This window comes from Neoarius graeffei, chromosome 2 (assembly GCF_027579695.1).
Source record: "Neoarius graeffei isolate fNeoGra1 chromosome 2, fNeoGra1.pri, whole genome shotgun sequence".
NCBI lineage: Eukaryota > Metazoa > Chordata > Actinopteri > Siluriformes > Ariidae > Neoarius > Neoarius graeffei.
Genome location: NC_083570.1, coordinates 98,378,436 through 98,393,824, shown reverse-complemented (window position 1 = coordinate 98,393,824; position 15,389 = coordinate 98,378,436). Strand labels below are relative to the sequence as shown.

At 43.4% G+C, this 15,389-nt stretch overlaps 1 protein-coding gene across 1 annotated transcript in view; it reads right to left on the bottom strand.

Annotated features, from left to right (window-relative positions):
* Positions 1–15,389, bottom strand: part of gfra3 (GDNF family receptor alpha 3) — a 139,326-nt gene that overhangs the window by 25,883 nt on the left and 98,054 nt on the right. The window contains exon 3 of the mRNA XM_060910759.1: positions 645–737. Coding sequence (XP_060766742.1) covers positions 645–737 — 93 coding nt within the window. The remainder of the gene's footprint in view (positions 1–644; positions 738–15,389) is intronic.

Genomic DNA, 15,389 nt, shown 5'->3' with positions numbered 1-15,389 from the left:
TCTTGAAGCAAAGTGGCTTGGCAAAGTGACTACACCTCACAATAACTTGAATACAATTATTTGAACTGATCTTGGAATTTGCAATTGTTTAGAAATGGCTCCAAGAGACATTCCGGAGCTGTGTATATCTGCAATCCTCTTTCTCAGATCTGCACTGAGCTCCTTGGACTTTCCTATTTTACTGTGCTGGTCAATCCAATGAGTGCTGTAAACAAACCCTTTTTATGAAGGCACAGAGACACTACCAGCTGTAGTCAGTCATGATCACTAACAGGAAGTTAAGAGACCTTGGCCTTGGCAAGACAAGAGACATTTTGGAAGTTTCAGCACCTCTGAATTAATAATCTAAGTGAGCGTATGTAAAATTTTGACCTTGTATGTATAATTTTGACCCTGTGTTGATATCAGAAAACCCAAAGAAAATTAAAACTTGTGCACCAAATTCTAGTGTTTTTTTTATTAAAGCTGTATACTGTACAATCATTCTGCCACAGAAAAAGAACAGTTGAAAGAAATGACTGAAAGCCCAAATATTGCCATGACATTCATATCCAAGATGACATTCATGTCACTGTATGTAAACTTCTGACCACAACTGTATATGGTTGATGTATCTGATGCTGAGTGCTGAAGATGTGAAGTACCTGCCACAATCGAGGCCAGTTTTGTTATTTCGCTATTTCTCACGAGCTCCAGTTCAATGTCCTCGTACGGGGACGTCTCAATGTCATCATAGCCTGCAACAGACACACATTCAGTCTTATCAGTGCAGAGACACACACTTGGAGCCAAACAAGTGGCGGAATATTCCATCGTAATTAAGCCTGCAGAAGCGCTCCATTACCTTATCGTTACAGCTAATTAAGAGAGCTGCTGCGTTTAATCAAATTACAGGGATTATATGATGGCTCTATGATGATGCATAACACTTAATAACATAACTAATATTGCCGAGTTATCATCTAGACTTAGAAGACTTTTCCTCCAAGGGGAAAGTGTACGTGTCTGAGGGAGGTTATTTGCTCGGTGAGAAAGCGTGATGAGCTAAAATCAGACAGACAAGTATTCCATGCATATGATATCCTTCCCGCCGAGCCGCATGCCACGTTTAACACCCCGCCCAACGTACACACTCATACACACACCATATGAGCGAACGCCTCATATTCCCTCTTCGACATCGAAATTATAATGCATCACTTTTCTTATCACGATCTCGCATGCAGAAAAAGCACAATGCAAATGAGTGTTTTTGGCACAATGTGCATCACGGTGTAATCACGCAGCTGCGAGCCGCAGCCAAGATACGAGTCGCAATTTGAAACGCAGGGCTGAACACTTGACATTTTCATTTGACAGTGGCTGAAAAGCGCTTCTTTTACGGGACGGCTTGTCTCTCCTCTGACAAACTCGATCCTGACTCTCCACACAGCCGTCTCACCACTCTGAGACAAGCATATTAGGATATAGAAATCATTTCAATGATACATGGTTTGAATCTCACTGTTTTCTTTGAATGGATATTATAAATACTTTACTGATAGAGCTCTCTTTTATACGGCATCCAAGGTCAATAAAGATGATCGCTGATACTGAAACTGGAGAGAGAATGTTTAACCATTTTTGCGAGACAAATCATCAAGAATTTTATATTGTTATGAATGAAATAAAAGCAGATTTAACATTCATTCGCTGCATGCAGATGTCCATACACAATAAGTATTCAACACGTCAATTACTTTTTAAACAAACAGTACCAGTTAAAACTGGTTTTACATTACATCACAGGCATTTAGCAGATGCTCTTATCTAGAGCGACATACAACGCACCCAGAGCAGCTTGGGGAGCAGTTGGGGGTGAGACGCCTTGCTTAAGTGCACTTCAGCCATTCCTGCTGGTCCGAGGAATCAAACCAGCAACCTATTGGTCCCAAAGCTGCTTCTCTAACCATTAGGCCATTGGTTTGCAATTCATTTTACATTATGTTGTGTTAGGTTGTGTATGATATTTTAGGTTGCGTTATCTTGTCTTATGTCATCATGTGTTATGTTCTGTTATGTGACGTTTGCACAGCTTTTACCAGCTCTTGCAATATTTGTGTTGCACCACAGGATTTTTGTACCAGATGCTCTGTTTACAGAATGCGTAGAAATGGCGTTGAAAAGTGTGTGATATTTTGCACCGTTTTCGCTGGCTGATCCAATAACTATCAACGAATAATCACCTCAGTAGTGCCCCTATGGGATACATTTACCACTTTTAGTGAAGGCTACATCAGGGGGCAGAGCCTTTTCTTACAAAGCCCCACAGTTATGGAACAGCCTTCCAAGTAGTGTTCGGGAATCAGACACAGTCTCAGCGTTTAAGTCTAGGCTGAAAACATATCTGTTTAGTCAAGCCTTTTGTTAATGGTGTTTATGAGGTAAAGGAGTAGATCTGGAGGGTCGTCAGACAGAGTGTTTTGGTAAACTGGGATGTATGGGTGCTGTCAGTCCCCATTCGCTTGCTCACTCGAGTTTGTTGACGGTGTAGTGGCTGCTGCTTTATGTCCCGGGGCTCCCTCATGCCTGTGTTACCTTCTGGCTCTCTCCTTTTAGTTATGCTGTCATAGTTAGTTTTGCTGGAGTCCCTGCTTGTACTCAGCGCAAAATGTATACTGTTCCTACTTATTCAGGTTACATTGGGCATAACATACAACCTGTGTTTTCTCCCTCTTCTCTCCCCCCCAAATCTGTCCCTCTGAGTTACATGTCAATCCTGAGACCGAGATGCTGACCTCTTCTGCTCCTCGGACCTGCCTGATCCATCCTGGTGCCCTGTGTCTGGTTGGAGTCTCATCAGTAGAGGACGGCCCCATATGGACCGTTGAAAGTCACACTTGGAAGACGCTCTGGACTCTTACGGTAATGCTTTTATAGCTGAGGACTACAGTTGACTTGCTAACTTTAGGACTGCAGTTGTCATGAACAGTTTTGCACTCAAGTTTCCATCAATGAAGAGTTTATAACATCAACGAAACTGACTTCATGCTAAAACTGTTAAAATCACGTTGTCTGTTATCACTCAAATGAGGATGGGTTCCCTTTTGAGTCTGGTTCCTCTCAAGGTTTCTTCCTCATGCCGTCTGAGGGAGTTTTTCCTTGCCACTGATGGGGAAAAATTAGAGATAAAATTAGCTCATGTTTAAAGTCATTCAAATTCTGTAAAGCTGCTTTGTGACAATGTCTATTGTTAAAAGCACTATACAAATAAACTTGACTTGACTTGACACTTTTAACATCGTCCATGAATGTGTTGGACTGAGGCTGGTTTTGGAGGACTTGAGACAGGGACTCGTTTTAAAAGTTACCGTGTAGTTACTGTCCAGAAGCGGAAATGAGTCAACATTCGAGAGCGTCCATTCATTGTCCATGTACTGACTGATTCTGAGTCCTGGTCTCCATGTTTTCAACACTGCATGTTCAGAGGTGAGAAAGAATCTCATCTCATCTCATTATCTCTAGCCGCTTTATCCTGTTCTACAGGGTCGCAGGCAAGCTGGAGCCTATCCCAGCTGACTACGGGCGAAAGGCGGGGTACACCCTGGACAAGTCGCCAGGTCATCACAGGGCTGACACATAGACACAGACAACCATTCACACTCACATTCACACCTACGGTCAATTTAGAGTCACCAGTTAACCTAACCTGCATGTCTTTGGACTGTGGGGGAAACCGGAGCACCCGGAGGAAACCCACGCGGACACGGGGAGAACATGCAAACTCCACACAGAACGGCCCTCGCCGGTCCCGGGGCTCAAACCCAGGACCTTCTTGCTGTGAGGCGACAGCGCTAACCACTACATCACCGTGCCGCCCACGTGAGAAAGAATAAAAACACATTTTATGACTGACTATCATGTGTCACCCACAGTTCTAGCTTTGTTGGGAACATTTTGTCCAGGTTAAACTTGGTCCCATGTTAGAAACAGAGTATCGTCGACTAATATTCTGACATAATAAACAGTGCTAAAAACAAATTTGGCATGGCACCAACAAATCAATGAGGCATCAAATTAAATTACTGAAAGTTGTTTTGCAAATCCATCATAAAAGTCATGTCATTCTGGTCCAAAAATACACTTTAGACCTAGCTGAAACAACATGCACATCATGGACATTTTGAAGGCCTGGAACATGGACCATTTTGGGTTACGTGTACATGATTTCATGTCAGATTTACAGTAACTTCCCTCGGTCCAATTTCACTTTGGTTTATATTTCCTGCATACGAAGGCTTGGTAGTGTAATGCAGCAGGTAGAACTCAAAATCCATAATCTGAGCATCTGGTATGAAAATCTATGGAACATGTATGGAATTATGTGGTAAACAAAAAAAAAAAGTCATCTCATTATCTCTAGCCGCTTTATCCTGTTCTACAGGGTCGCAGGCAAGCTGGAGCCTATCCCAGCTGACTACGGGCAAAAGGCGGGGTACACCCTGGACAAGTCGCCAGGTCATCGCAGGGCTGACACATAGACACAGACAACCATTCACACTCACATTCACACCTACGGTCAATTTAGAGTCACCAGTTAACCTAACCTGCATGTCTTTGGACTGTGGGGGAAACCGGAGCACCCGGAGGAAACCTACACGGACACGGGGAGAACATGCAAACTCCACACAGAAAAGCCCTCGCTGGCCATGGGGCTCGAACCCGGACCTTCTTGCTGTGAGGCGACAGCGCTAACCACTATACCACCGTGCCGCCCACACACACACAAAAAAAAGTATTAAAACCAAAATATGTTTGATATTTTAGATACTTCAAAGTAGCCAGCGTTTACCTTGATGATGCTTTGCACACTATCGGCATTATCTTAACCAGCTTCATGAGGTAGTCACCTGGAATACTTTTCAGTTAACAGGTGCCTCATCAAAAGTTAATTAGTGGATGAGTTTCTTGCCTTCTTAATGCGCTTGAGATCAAACAATCAATAGTAAATAATAAACTAGATAGAGAATTTGACTAAAGTCGCGGTAATTTGTGCTAGCTGTTACAAACTGGGACGTCTGGTCACAGAACTCTATAGAGCTGGAAGGGTAAGAGATACAGAATGACGCTTAGTGAGGAAAAGTTACGTCCTACCGCCTTGAACAAAATAAAAAAACTGATTGAAAAAAAATCATGATAATTGACAGAGTTATCAGTGATTGAAAAGAATCCTGTTTTTCATGGATCGTTCCAGTTCAGTGATCCAGATCAGCACCAAAAGTCATAGCAATGTAATTTGGCCCAGAGGTGTTCTTCATGTGAAACTTGGTGATGACTGAGGGAGAAATAGCATCCTAAAAAACATTAGGAGAATAATAATAATAATAATAATAAAATAGAAATATCCTGAGTGAGAGCAACAATTTGCACCAGCACTGCTAGCACAAATTAATTAATAAACATACAGTAAATAGCCCTATTCCATCCACAACTGTAGTAATCCCTATTATGCCAAGAACCACTCGACTAAGTGAAGAGAAGCGACATCCGTCATTACTTTAAGACATGAAGCTATTTAAATTATAAAAATAAAGAAAAAACACTGAATTAGAAGGTGTGTCCAAACTTTTGACTGCTACTGTATTTCCAGTGCAGCTAGTCACATGAAATGTTGAGCGGATATTGGCATTAATGGATCGCTGTCATGCTGGAAAGTCCATCCTCGTCTCATCCTCACCATCCTAGGAAATGCCAACAGATTCTTCTCAAGAATTTTCCAATACATGACTCCATTCATTTTCCCTTTGATGATTTGGATTGTGCTTGTACCATGAGAAGAGAAACAGCCCCATACCGTGATGCAGATGATTTCTAATTAGCACAGTTAGGAGAACTAATTAGTGCAATCAGCTGGGTTTCTTACTGTACAGTACTGTACTTTTTTATATATTTAAGTGAAATTCGTGTAATATTTATAGTTATTTGTATATTGTGGGCCCGAGTCGAGGGCAGCACAGTGGTGTAGTGGTTAGCACTGGTGCCTCACAGCAAGAAGGTTCTGGGTTTGAGCCCAGTGGCCGACGGGGGCCTTTCTGTGTGGAGTTTGCATGTTCTCCCCGTGTCTGCGTGGGTTTCCTCCGGGTGCTCCGGTTTCCCCTACAGTCCAAAAACATGCAGGTTAGGCTAATTGGTGGCTCTAAATTGACCGTAGGTGTGAATGATTGTTTGTGTCTATGTGTCAGCCCTGCGATGATCTGGCGACTTGTCCAGGGTGTCCCTCGCCTCTCGCCCATAGTCAGCTGGGATAGGCTCCAGCTTGCCTGTGACCCTGAACAGGATAAGCGGTTATGGATAATGGATTGCAGAAAATAATGGAATAGGCCCGAGTCGGGTGCCGTGTTACATGGGCCAAGCCAGATGCAGGTGAGCAAAACCTATTGTTTGAGTTCGGCCTGCGTGCGGTGTGGCGTTTGACCCGGGTGTAAGACAGGCTAACTATATTTTATTGTTATTTATTTCCTGTCATGCATATATGAACATATACAATGTAACACACACACTATAAGTCAATAAATTATTATTAATTATTATACCTACAGGCCACTTTTTCCATGGAATAAAAACGTGTTCTATTCCCTTCTAGTGGGTTTATTGATGGCATGCAATATTGTGATCATATCGCTTATCCTCCGTGTATTTCGCCGCTCTCCCCAATGGAGAATGAGTGTGCAATATTGTTATAATATTGCATGTTGTCAAGACAACACGACGTCACATGTCAGAGCTCACCTGAAGATCCAATGACAAAACTTTTCTGCTGCGCATGCGCACAATCATTTCTTTGTCGGCCGAGAAAAACAGAAGACGAGGCTAAATCCAGTGCTCGGTTTAAGCACTAAATAAATAAACTGAAACTAAAGACGTGCTGAACACCCGAAAGGCAACGAAAACTTCATTAGATATTCTTCACACATATTTACAAGAGAAAAACATACCACCAGACATCGAAAAACTGGAAAAGAGACACGTCGGAGATGTAAAGCTCCCACACTAGCGAGTGACAGTTTGTAAATAAACATGACTGCGAGATTTGCTTAGTTAAAAGCAAAAGATTTTGAGAGAAATTTGGCTGCCAGGTTGCTCCGTCATGTGTAGTTGTCAGTGTTGATTTTAAAAGTAACTAAATAAATTATACAGGGAAAATAATAATAATAATAATAATAATAATAATAATAATTGACTTAATTGTGCTAGCATTGGCCTGCGCTAGCACTACACCTGCTAGAAGCTAACTGGACTGCCGTGCTAACAGCACCGAGTCGCAGGTAAGCCGGTGTCGGCCTTCGCTAACGTTACTGCTACACCAGCTGGAAGCTAACTGGACTGCCGCGCTAACAGCACCGAGTCGCAGGTAAGCCAGTGTCGGCCTTCGCTAACGTTACTGCTACACCAGCTGGAAGCTAACTGGACTGCCGCGCTAACAGAACCGAGTCGCAGGTAAGCTAGCTTTGGCCTTCGAGAATGCTGATATGAAGAGTGTGTATGTATTACAATAATAATAATAATAATAATAATAATATTGGCTGGCTTTTTTCATGGTACATCAGATATATTCCATTCAGCTACCCATCTTCGATTCGTTCGATATCATGCTAGCTGAATGGAATATGTGTGATAGACCACTCAACGGCAGCCAATATTATTATTATTATTATGCTTCCACCTCTGAACTTGGTTGAACTTGGTTTTTAGGGCTATTTACAAAGCCAAACAAGGTCCTTTGAAAAGTTTGATTTTTTTTTTTCTGGTCTGAGCACACTATATTGTCCCAGTAATCTACACGCTTCTCTAATGCTGTGTTCACATATATACCGGTACGAAAGTGGTATAACTGTATCGATACAAAGTATACCGGTACAGTTTAGTGCATCTGTCCACACTAGCGAGAAATGTTTGCGGTTTTCTTTCACAGTAGTTGAAATGCGCGTGCGCGAAATGTTTCCGTGGTTACCGAGTAACTTCCTTCCGAGAATATGGCGGATGAAACAACGTGTGTGTGCTTTTTGCTGTCAGTGTACAGTCTGTATTTCTGGTGGTCATTTATTCAGTCGAATCGTATAAAACGCGCGAAGCAGTTGAGAAAGAAACAAAGAAAACGAATCTCCGTTCTTCACTATTTTATTCAGCGAAGACATCGATTGAGGTGTGTGACTTTGCGCATGCAAAAGTCCACACTACAGCGAAGCGCTACAGTACCGATACTGTACCGGTACGAAACCCATACATTTGTGGGTTTCGTACCGATACAGTTATGGACCCTTTTCACGTGACGTCACGACAAACGCGGCCGCCATTTTGGACATGTACTACCAGTAGTTTACCACAGCCAACATTGAGGAACGGCAGCAAAGAAAGTGTTTATTTTCAGCAAGACTTCCATCATGCCACTATATTGTTGTGCACCTGGATGTAGTAACCATCAACAAACAAGGCAAGGGTTATCATTTTATCGGATCCCGGTAGATGCTGACCGATGGAGAAGATGGATAGCGGCATACCAACGCTTGTGCAGTGACCACTTTGTTGGAGGTAAGATGAATAAAATTAGCCAGAAAAGGCATTACATTGCTGTTAACATTCTGTGGCGGCGAGTGTGTAACCAAATAGGCTAAAATAACCCATTATAACCTCTTTGTTCTTCTGTAGTAGCTATTAGTTAGCGTTGTGTTCCTTTGCTGTTGGTAGACTGTAGGACAGATCAGAGGCAATGTCCTACAAACAGCGCTTAATTTGAGGGGGAGCAAGCCGGAGCGCGCTCCGGAACCTCGGGCGTTGGCTCCGGCAGCTATTTACACTGGATCCGGTGATCCGACACCTCTTTTGACTATGTAACAAAAAAAAAATAATAATAATTAAATAAAAAAATGCAAGTTTATTTAGTGTTAATGTCTGATTTTGATATCTGTCTTGTTGGTGATTTCTCTCATGAAACGACATCCACAAAATATCTGCAGATGAACTTAATTTGCAGTGTTATTACAAAACACGCCCAGAAGCGCAACGCCGCGCCCCCCTCCCCCCCTCTCTTTTTTTCCGCACCGGAGCAGCTCATCCTCTGCGCTCCGGGACCTCCCACTTTACAAATTAAGCACTGCCTACAAATAAGTGTTCAGAATAAGAGGAACATGTATTTGTCTCTTAAATCCAGGCCGTTCCCTGTAATCTGTAATGACGGTTGGAGAAAGTAATGGCAAATAGTGAGTGCACAAACCATAGAAGGTAAACTGTACACAGCGCCAGGGCAGTGTGATGGTATGTCTACTTTTAGATTGTGTTAACTTATCAGTGAACACACTTGTCACTCGACGAGTTTCACGTCTTTACGACGGATACTTAAATGTGTGTTAGGTATTATTGTTGCAGTCTAAGCAGTCATTGTAGCAGCTAGATGAGCGAGAACCGAAAGGGTCTGTGCCATAAACCGTTATTTCTGTACGGCGTTGCTAATGTGTCGTTACTGTTGTTATTTCTCCCTCTGCTCGCCCTGTAAATGCCCTACGTCGCTGGATAGCGAAGGTGTTTTCTGCATCTCGCTCCTTTTTCTTGTATGTTCTCCGTTTGTCGCCTTCCTCGCATTCAAACCAATTCGAGCCGAAGTCCGCTACATGTCCAAAATGGTGGTCGCGTTTACGAAGGTCACGTGACTGAAAAGGGTCTATACCGCTACAGTACCGGTATAGTTGCTAGTGTGGACAGGTGTTGCGGTACGAAAGTAGTATTGTATCGGTACAAAATCCCTAGTGTGGACAGGGTATAAATGTTCTGGACAAAATTCAAACAAGCTTCAACGTTCCTTTTCTTCAGTAATGAAGTGATTGAGAATGAAGACTATGGCTGTGGAAGGCATTGCCTATGCATTGTTTTCTCTGTGACAAATGTACCCACTGCTTCCAGCTCTTTCTTGAGCACTTTTTGAGTGGTCCTTAGCTCTCGGATTACTCTTCTGACTAACGTTCTTACTGCCCACTCAGAAATCAGTGAGGAGCTCCTGTGCGAGGCTGGGTGATGGTTGAGTGATTTTCCTTACACTTGCAAATAATAGTCACAGTGGTGCTTTTAGGAACATTTATTAGGAGTTGAGAAATCCAGTGCTGTTGCTGTGCTGCTCAACAATCTTGGTGTGAAGGTGTTGAGAGAGCTCTTTGACTCTCCAAATTGTGAGATGTTTCTTGCATGACAGCTTGGTGTGCCAAATGATTTGTTTCCTTGCGTTCAAAGGTGGGTTTCACTTTTTCGAAAACTGGAAGCACTAATTTACACTAACTTAGCACATGTAAGAGATTTAATTAGTGCAATCAGCTGGGTTTCTTACTGTACAACACTGTACTTTTTTTCCTGTGTCAATCCACCTTATTGCACAGAACGTTATACTTTGGAATATTACGATTTCTTTTTCTGTGTAGTTTTATTAGGCTAATACCAATGTATGCTCAACATTTCATATTAATAGCTGCACTGGAAATATGTTTGTTAGAAATAGACACTCACCAGCCATTTGAATAGGAACTTGTTCTTTCTTGATTCTAAGATTCCTGTTCTTGGCTGCAGGAGTGGAACCCAATGTGTTCTTCTGTTTGCTGTTATTTTTTTTCGCGGTGCGGTTTCCATCAAATCCTACACTCTGATTGGCTGGCGAGCAGGTCCGTATCCTGCGATACGGACCCCAGTTACGGACCCCGGTTACGGACCTCTGGCGACTCGCTCGTTCACGACAACAAACATAGTAGCATTTTTTGTCAACATGTATCTTTTTTATAAGATTTATTTATGATTATCAAAAATATTATACATTTTTGCCAGCATTTCTCAGGAGAATAGCATTAATTTTACATCATGGATAGCAATAACGACAGTCTTCACAGCAAAAGTGAGTTTTACTACCCTGAGGAAGAAGAAATAAAAGAAAACATTTCAGGAGAAAGATAAAAACCTGTAACTTGCTAACGCTGAGCAAAACATGGCTGAATCCTGAATGACTCAATTTTGTATAAATAGGGGACTACACAGGTGGCAAAATGTTTTTTTTTTCCTGCCATGGGAGTGCACTTGTTCATGAGTGAGGGAAGGATGGAGCGTGAGATCGACAGGCGGATCGGTGCAGCCTCCGCAGTGATGCAGTCGCTTTACCGGTCCGTCGTGGTGAAGAAGGAGCTGAGCCAAAAGGCGAAGCTTTCAATTTACCGATCTACGTTCCGACTCTCACCTATGGTCATGAGCTTTGGGTAATGACCGAAAGAACAAGATCGTGGATACAAGCAGCCGAAATGAGTTTCCTTCGCAGGGTGGCTGGGCGCTCCCTTAGAGATAGGGTGAGAAGCACAGTCACTCGGGAGGAGCTCGGAGCAGAGCCGCTGCTCCTCCACATCGAGAGGAACCAGCTGAGGTGGCTCGGGCATCTTTTTCGGATGCCTCCTGGACGCCTCCCTGGGGAGGTGTTCCAGGCATGTCCCCCCGGGAGGAGGCCCCGGGGAAGACCCAGGACACGCTGGAGGGACTATGTCTCTCGGCTGGCCTGGGAACGCCTCGGTGTTCTTCCCGAGGAGCTGGCCGAGGTGTCTGGGGAAAGGGAAGTTTGGGCTTCCATGCTCAGACTGCTGCCTCCGCGACCCAGCCCTGGATAAAGCGGAAGAAGACGAGACAAGAGACGGAGTGCACTTGTATACCGAGGAGGAAGCAATTTGCATTACATCCGTGAATGAGGATTCAAAATGGTGGCTCGGCTCGGTTTTCCCTTTCGGGCGCTCTCGTTTTCTGTTAGAATTTGGTAAAGAAAAAAATAAATATATTATTTACCAGCTTAAGGTCTACCACCTTGGCCTTAAATACTGACCTCGGCCCAGAGGGCCTCGCTCAGTACTTTCAAGACTTCGGTCACGGTATTTCACCATACGGACCTCCCAGCTGGTAAATAACATATATATATATATATATATATATATATATACAGGGAGTGCAGAATTATTAGGCAAGTTGTATTTTTGAGGATTAGTTTTATTATTGAAAAACAACTATGTTCTTGATGAACCCAAAAGACTCATAAATATCAAAGCTGAGTATTTTTGGAAGTTGGAGTAGGGCTTTCTTAGTTTTAGCTATCTTAGGAGGATATCTGTGTGTGCAGGTGACTATTACTGTGCATAATTATTAGGCAACTTAACAAAAAACAAACATATACCCATTTCACTCATTTATTTTCACCAGGGAAACCAATATAACAACTCAACATTCACTAATATACATTGCTGGCATTCAAAAAAACAAAAAACAAATCAGTGACTAATATAGCCGCCTTTCTTTACAAGGACACTCAAAAGCCTGCCATCCATGGATTCGGTCAGTGTTTTGATCTGTTTGCGATCAACATTGCGTGCAGCAGCAACCACAGCCTCCCAGACACTGTTCAGAGATGTGTACTGTTTCCCCTCCTTGTAGATCTCACATTTGATGAGGGACCACAGGTTTTCTATGGGGTTCAGATCAGGTGAACAAGGAGGCCACGTCATTAATCTTTCTTCCTTTAGACCCTTTCTGGCCAGCCATGCTGTGGAGTACTTGGATGCGTGTGATGGAGCATTGTCCTGCATGAAAATCATGTTTTTCTTGAAGGATGCTGACTTCTTCCTGTACCACTGCTTGAAGAAGGTGTCTTCCAAAAACTGACAATAGGACTGGGAGTTGAGCTTGACGCCATCCTCAACCCGAAAAGGTCCCACAAGCTCATCTTTGATGATACCAGCCCATACCAGTACCCCACCTCCACCTTGCTGGCGTCTGAGTCGGACTGGAGCTCTCTGCCCTTTGCTGATCCAGCCACGAGCCCATCCATCTGGCCCATCAAGACTCACTCTCATTTCATCTGTCCATAAGACCTTAGAAAAATCAGTCTTGTGATACTTCTTGGCCCAGTCTTGACGTTTCATCTTGTGTGTCTTGTTCAGTGGTGGTCGTTTTTCAGCCTTTGTTACCTTGGCCGTGTCCCTGAGTATTGCACACCTTGTGCTTTTTGACACTCCAGTGATGTTGCAGCTCTGAAATATGGCAAAACTGGTGGCGAGTGGCATCTTGGCAGCTTCACGCTTGACTTTCCTCAGTTCACGGGCAGTTAGTTTGCGCCTTTTTTTTTTCAACGCGCTTCTTGCGACCCTGTTGACTATTTTGAATGAAGCGCTTGATTGTTCGATGGTCACGCTTCAAAAGCTGGGCAATTTTAAGAGTGCTCCATCCCTTTGCAATATATGTCACTATTTTTGACTTTTCTGAGTCCGTCAAATCCCTCTTCTGACCCATTTTGCCAAAGGAAAGGAAGTTGCCTAATAATTTTGCACACCTGATATAGGGTGTTGATGTCATTAGACCACACCCCTTTTCATTACAGAGATGCACATCACCTGGTATGCTTAATTGGTAGGAGGCTTTCAAGCCTATGCAGCTTGGAGTAGGCCAACATGCATAGAGAGGGTAATGTGGTCAACATACTCATTTGCCTAATAATTCTGCACTCCCTGTATATATATATCCTGGCAAAAGAGCTCGAACCATGAATCTGGTCATTTTCCTCTGAGCTCTCTTATCAACAAGGCGTTTGTTTCTACCCACAGAACTGTCACTCACTTACTGTCTTTTGTTTCTCGCACCATTCTGTGTAAACTCTAGAGACTGTTGTTTGTGTGTGAAAACCCCAGGAGATCAGCAGTTTATGAAATACTCAAACCAGTCCATCTGGCTCAAACCAACACCCGCAGTGCTACAGTGAAAGAAAGTCACACTTTGAGATCACAATTTTCCCCATTCTAATGTTTGAAGAAGTGAACATCATGATACTGAAGCTCTTGATTTGTATCTGCATGATTTGAGCTGGGTGGCACGGTGGTGTAGTGGTTAGTGCTGTCGCCTCACAGCAAGAAGGTCCTGGGTTCGAGCCCTGTGGCCGGCGAGGGCCTTTCTGTGTGGAGTTTGCATGTTCTCCCCGTGTCCGCGTGGGTTTCCTCCGGGTGCTCCGGTTTCCCCCACAGTCCAAAGACATGCAGGTTAGGTTAACTGGTGACTCTAAATTGACCGTAGGTGTGAATGTGAGTGTGAATGGTTGTCTGTGTCTATGTGTCAGCCCTGTGATGACCTGGCGACTTGTCCAGGGTGTACCCCGCCTTTCACCCGTAGTCAGCTGGGATAGGCTCCAGCTTGCCTGCGACCCTGTAGAACAGGATAAAGCGGCTAGAGATAATGAGATGAGATGAGATGATTTGAGCTGCTGTCAAGGGACTGGCTGATTAGACAACTGCAGAAAACAGCAGGCGTGTGGGTGTCCCGAATAAAGTGGCCGGCGAGTGTCATTGACATGTTGAATTCTATTTCCCCCACTGTATAATGCAACACTGACCTGAATGTAGGAAGGGGAAGTACAGTGGATATAAAAAGTGTACACACCCTGTTAAAATGATACGTTTTTCTGATGTTAAAAAAAATGAGACCACGATAAATAATTTCAAAACTTTTCCAACCTTTAATGTGACCTATAACCTGTACAATTAAAAAACAAACAAATCTGTTAGGGGGAAAAAACATAAAAATAAAAAATGTACAATAAGCTGGTTGCATAAGTGTGCACAGCCTTAAACTAATACTTTGGTGAAGCACCTTTTGATTTAATTACAGCATTCAGTCTTTTTGGGTTACACACCTGCCATCAATTAAAATGACTCTGATTCACCCCAAATAAAGTTCAGACATTTACTCAGTTGCATCCTCCAGCAAAGGCCAGCGTTCGCAGAAAGCTTACAAAGCGTCAAAGGGAGCTCATTGTTGAAAGGTATCAGTCAGGAGACGGGGACAAAAACATTTCCATGGCATTAGATATACCATGGAGCACAGTGAAGACAGTCATCAAGAACTGGAGAAAATATGGGACAACAGTGACGTTACCGAGAACTGGACGTCCCTCCAAAATTGATGAAAAGACGAGACGAAAGCTGGTCACGGAGGCTGCCGAGAGGCCACAGCAACACTGAAGGAGCTGCAGGGATTTCTGGCAAGTACTGGTTGTGTCCTACATGTGACAACAATCTCCCGTATTCTCCATATGTCTGGACTATGAGGTAGGGTCAAAGAAAAACATCCAGGCCCGGCTAAATTTTGCAAAAACAATACATCAACTCTCCCAAAAGCATGTGGGAAAATGTGTTATGGTCTGATGAAACCAAGGTTGAACTTTTTGGCCACAATTCCAAAAGGTATGTTTGGTGCAAAAACAACACTGCGCATCACCAAAAGAACACCATCCCCACGGTGAAGCATGGTGGTGGCAGCATCATGTTTTGGGGTTGTTTTTCTTCAGCTGGATCAGGGGCTTTATC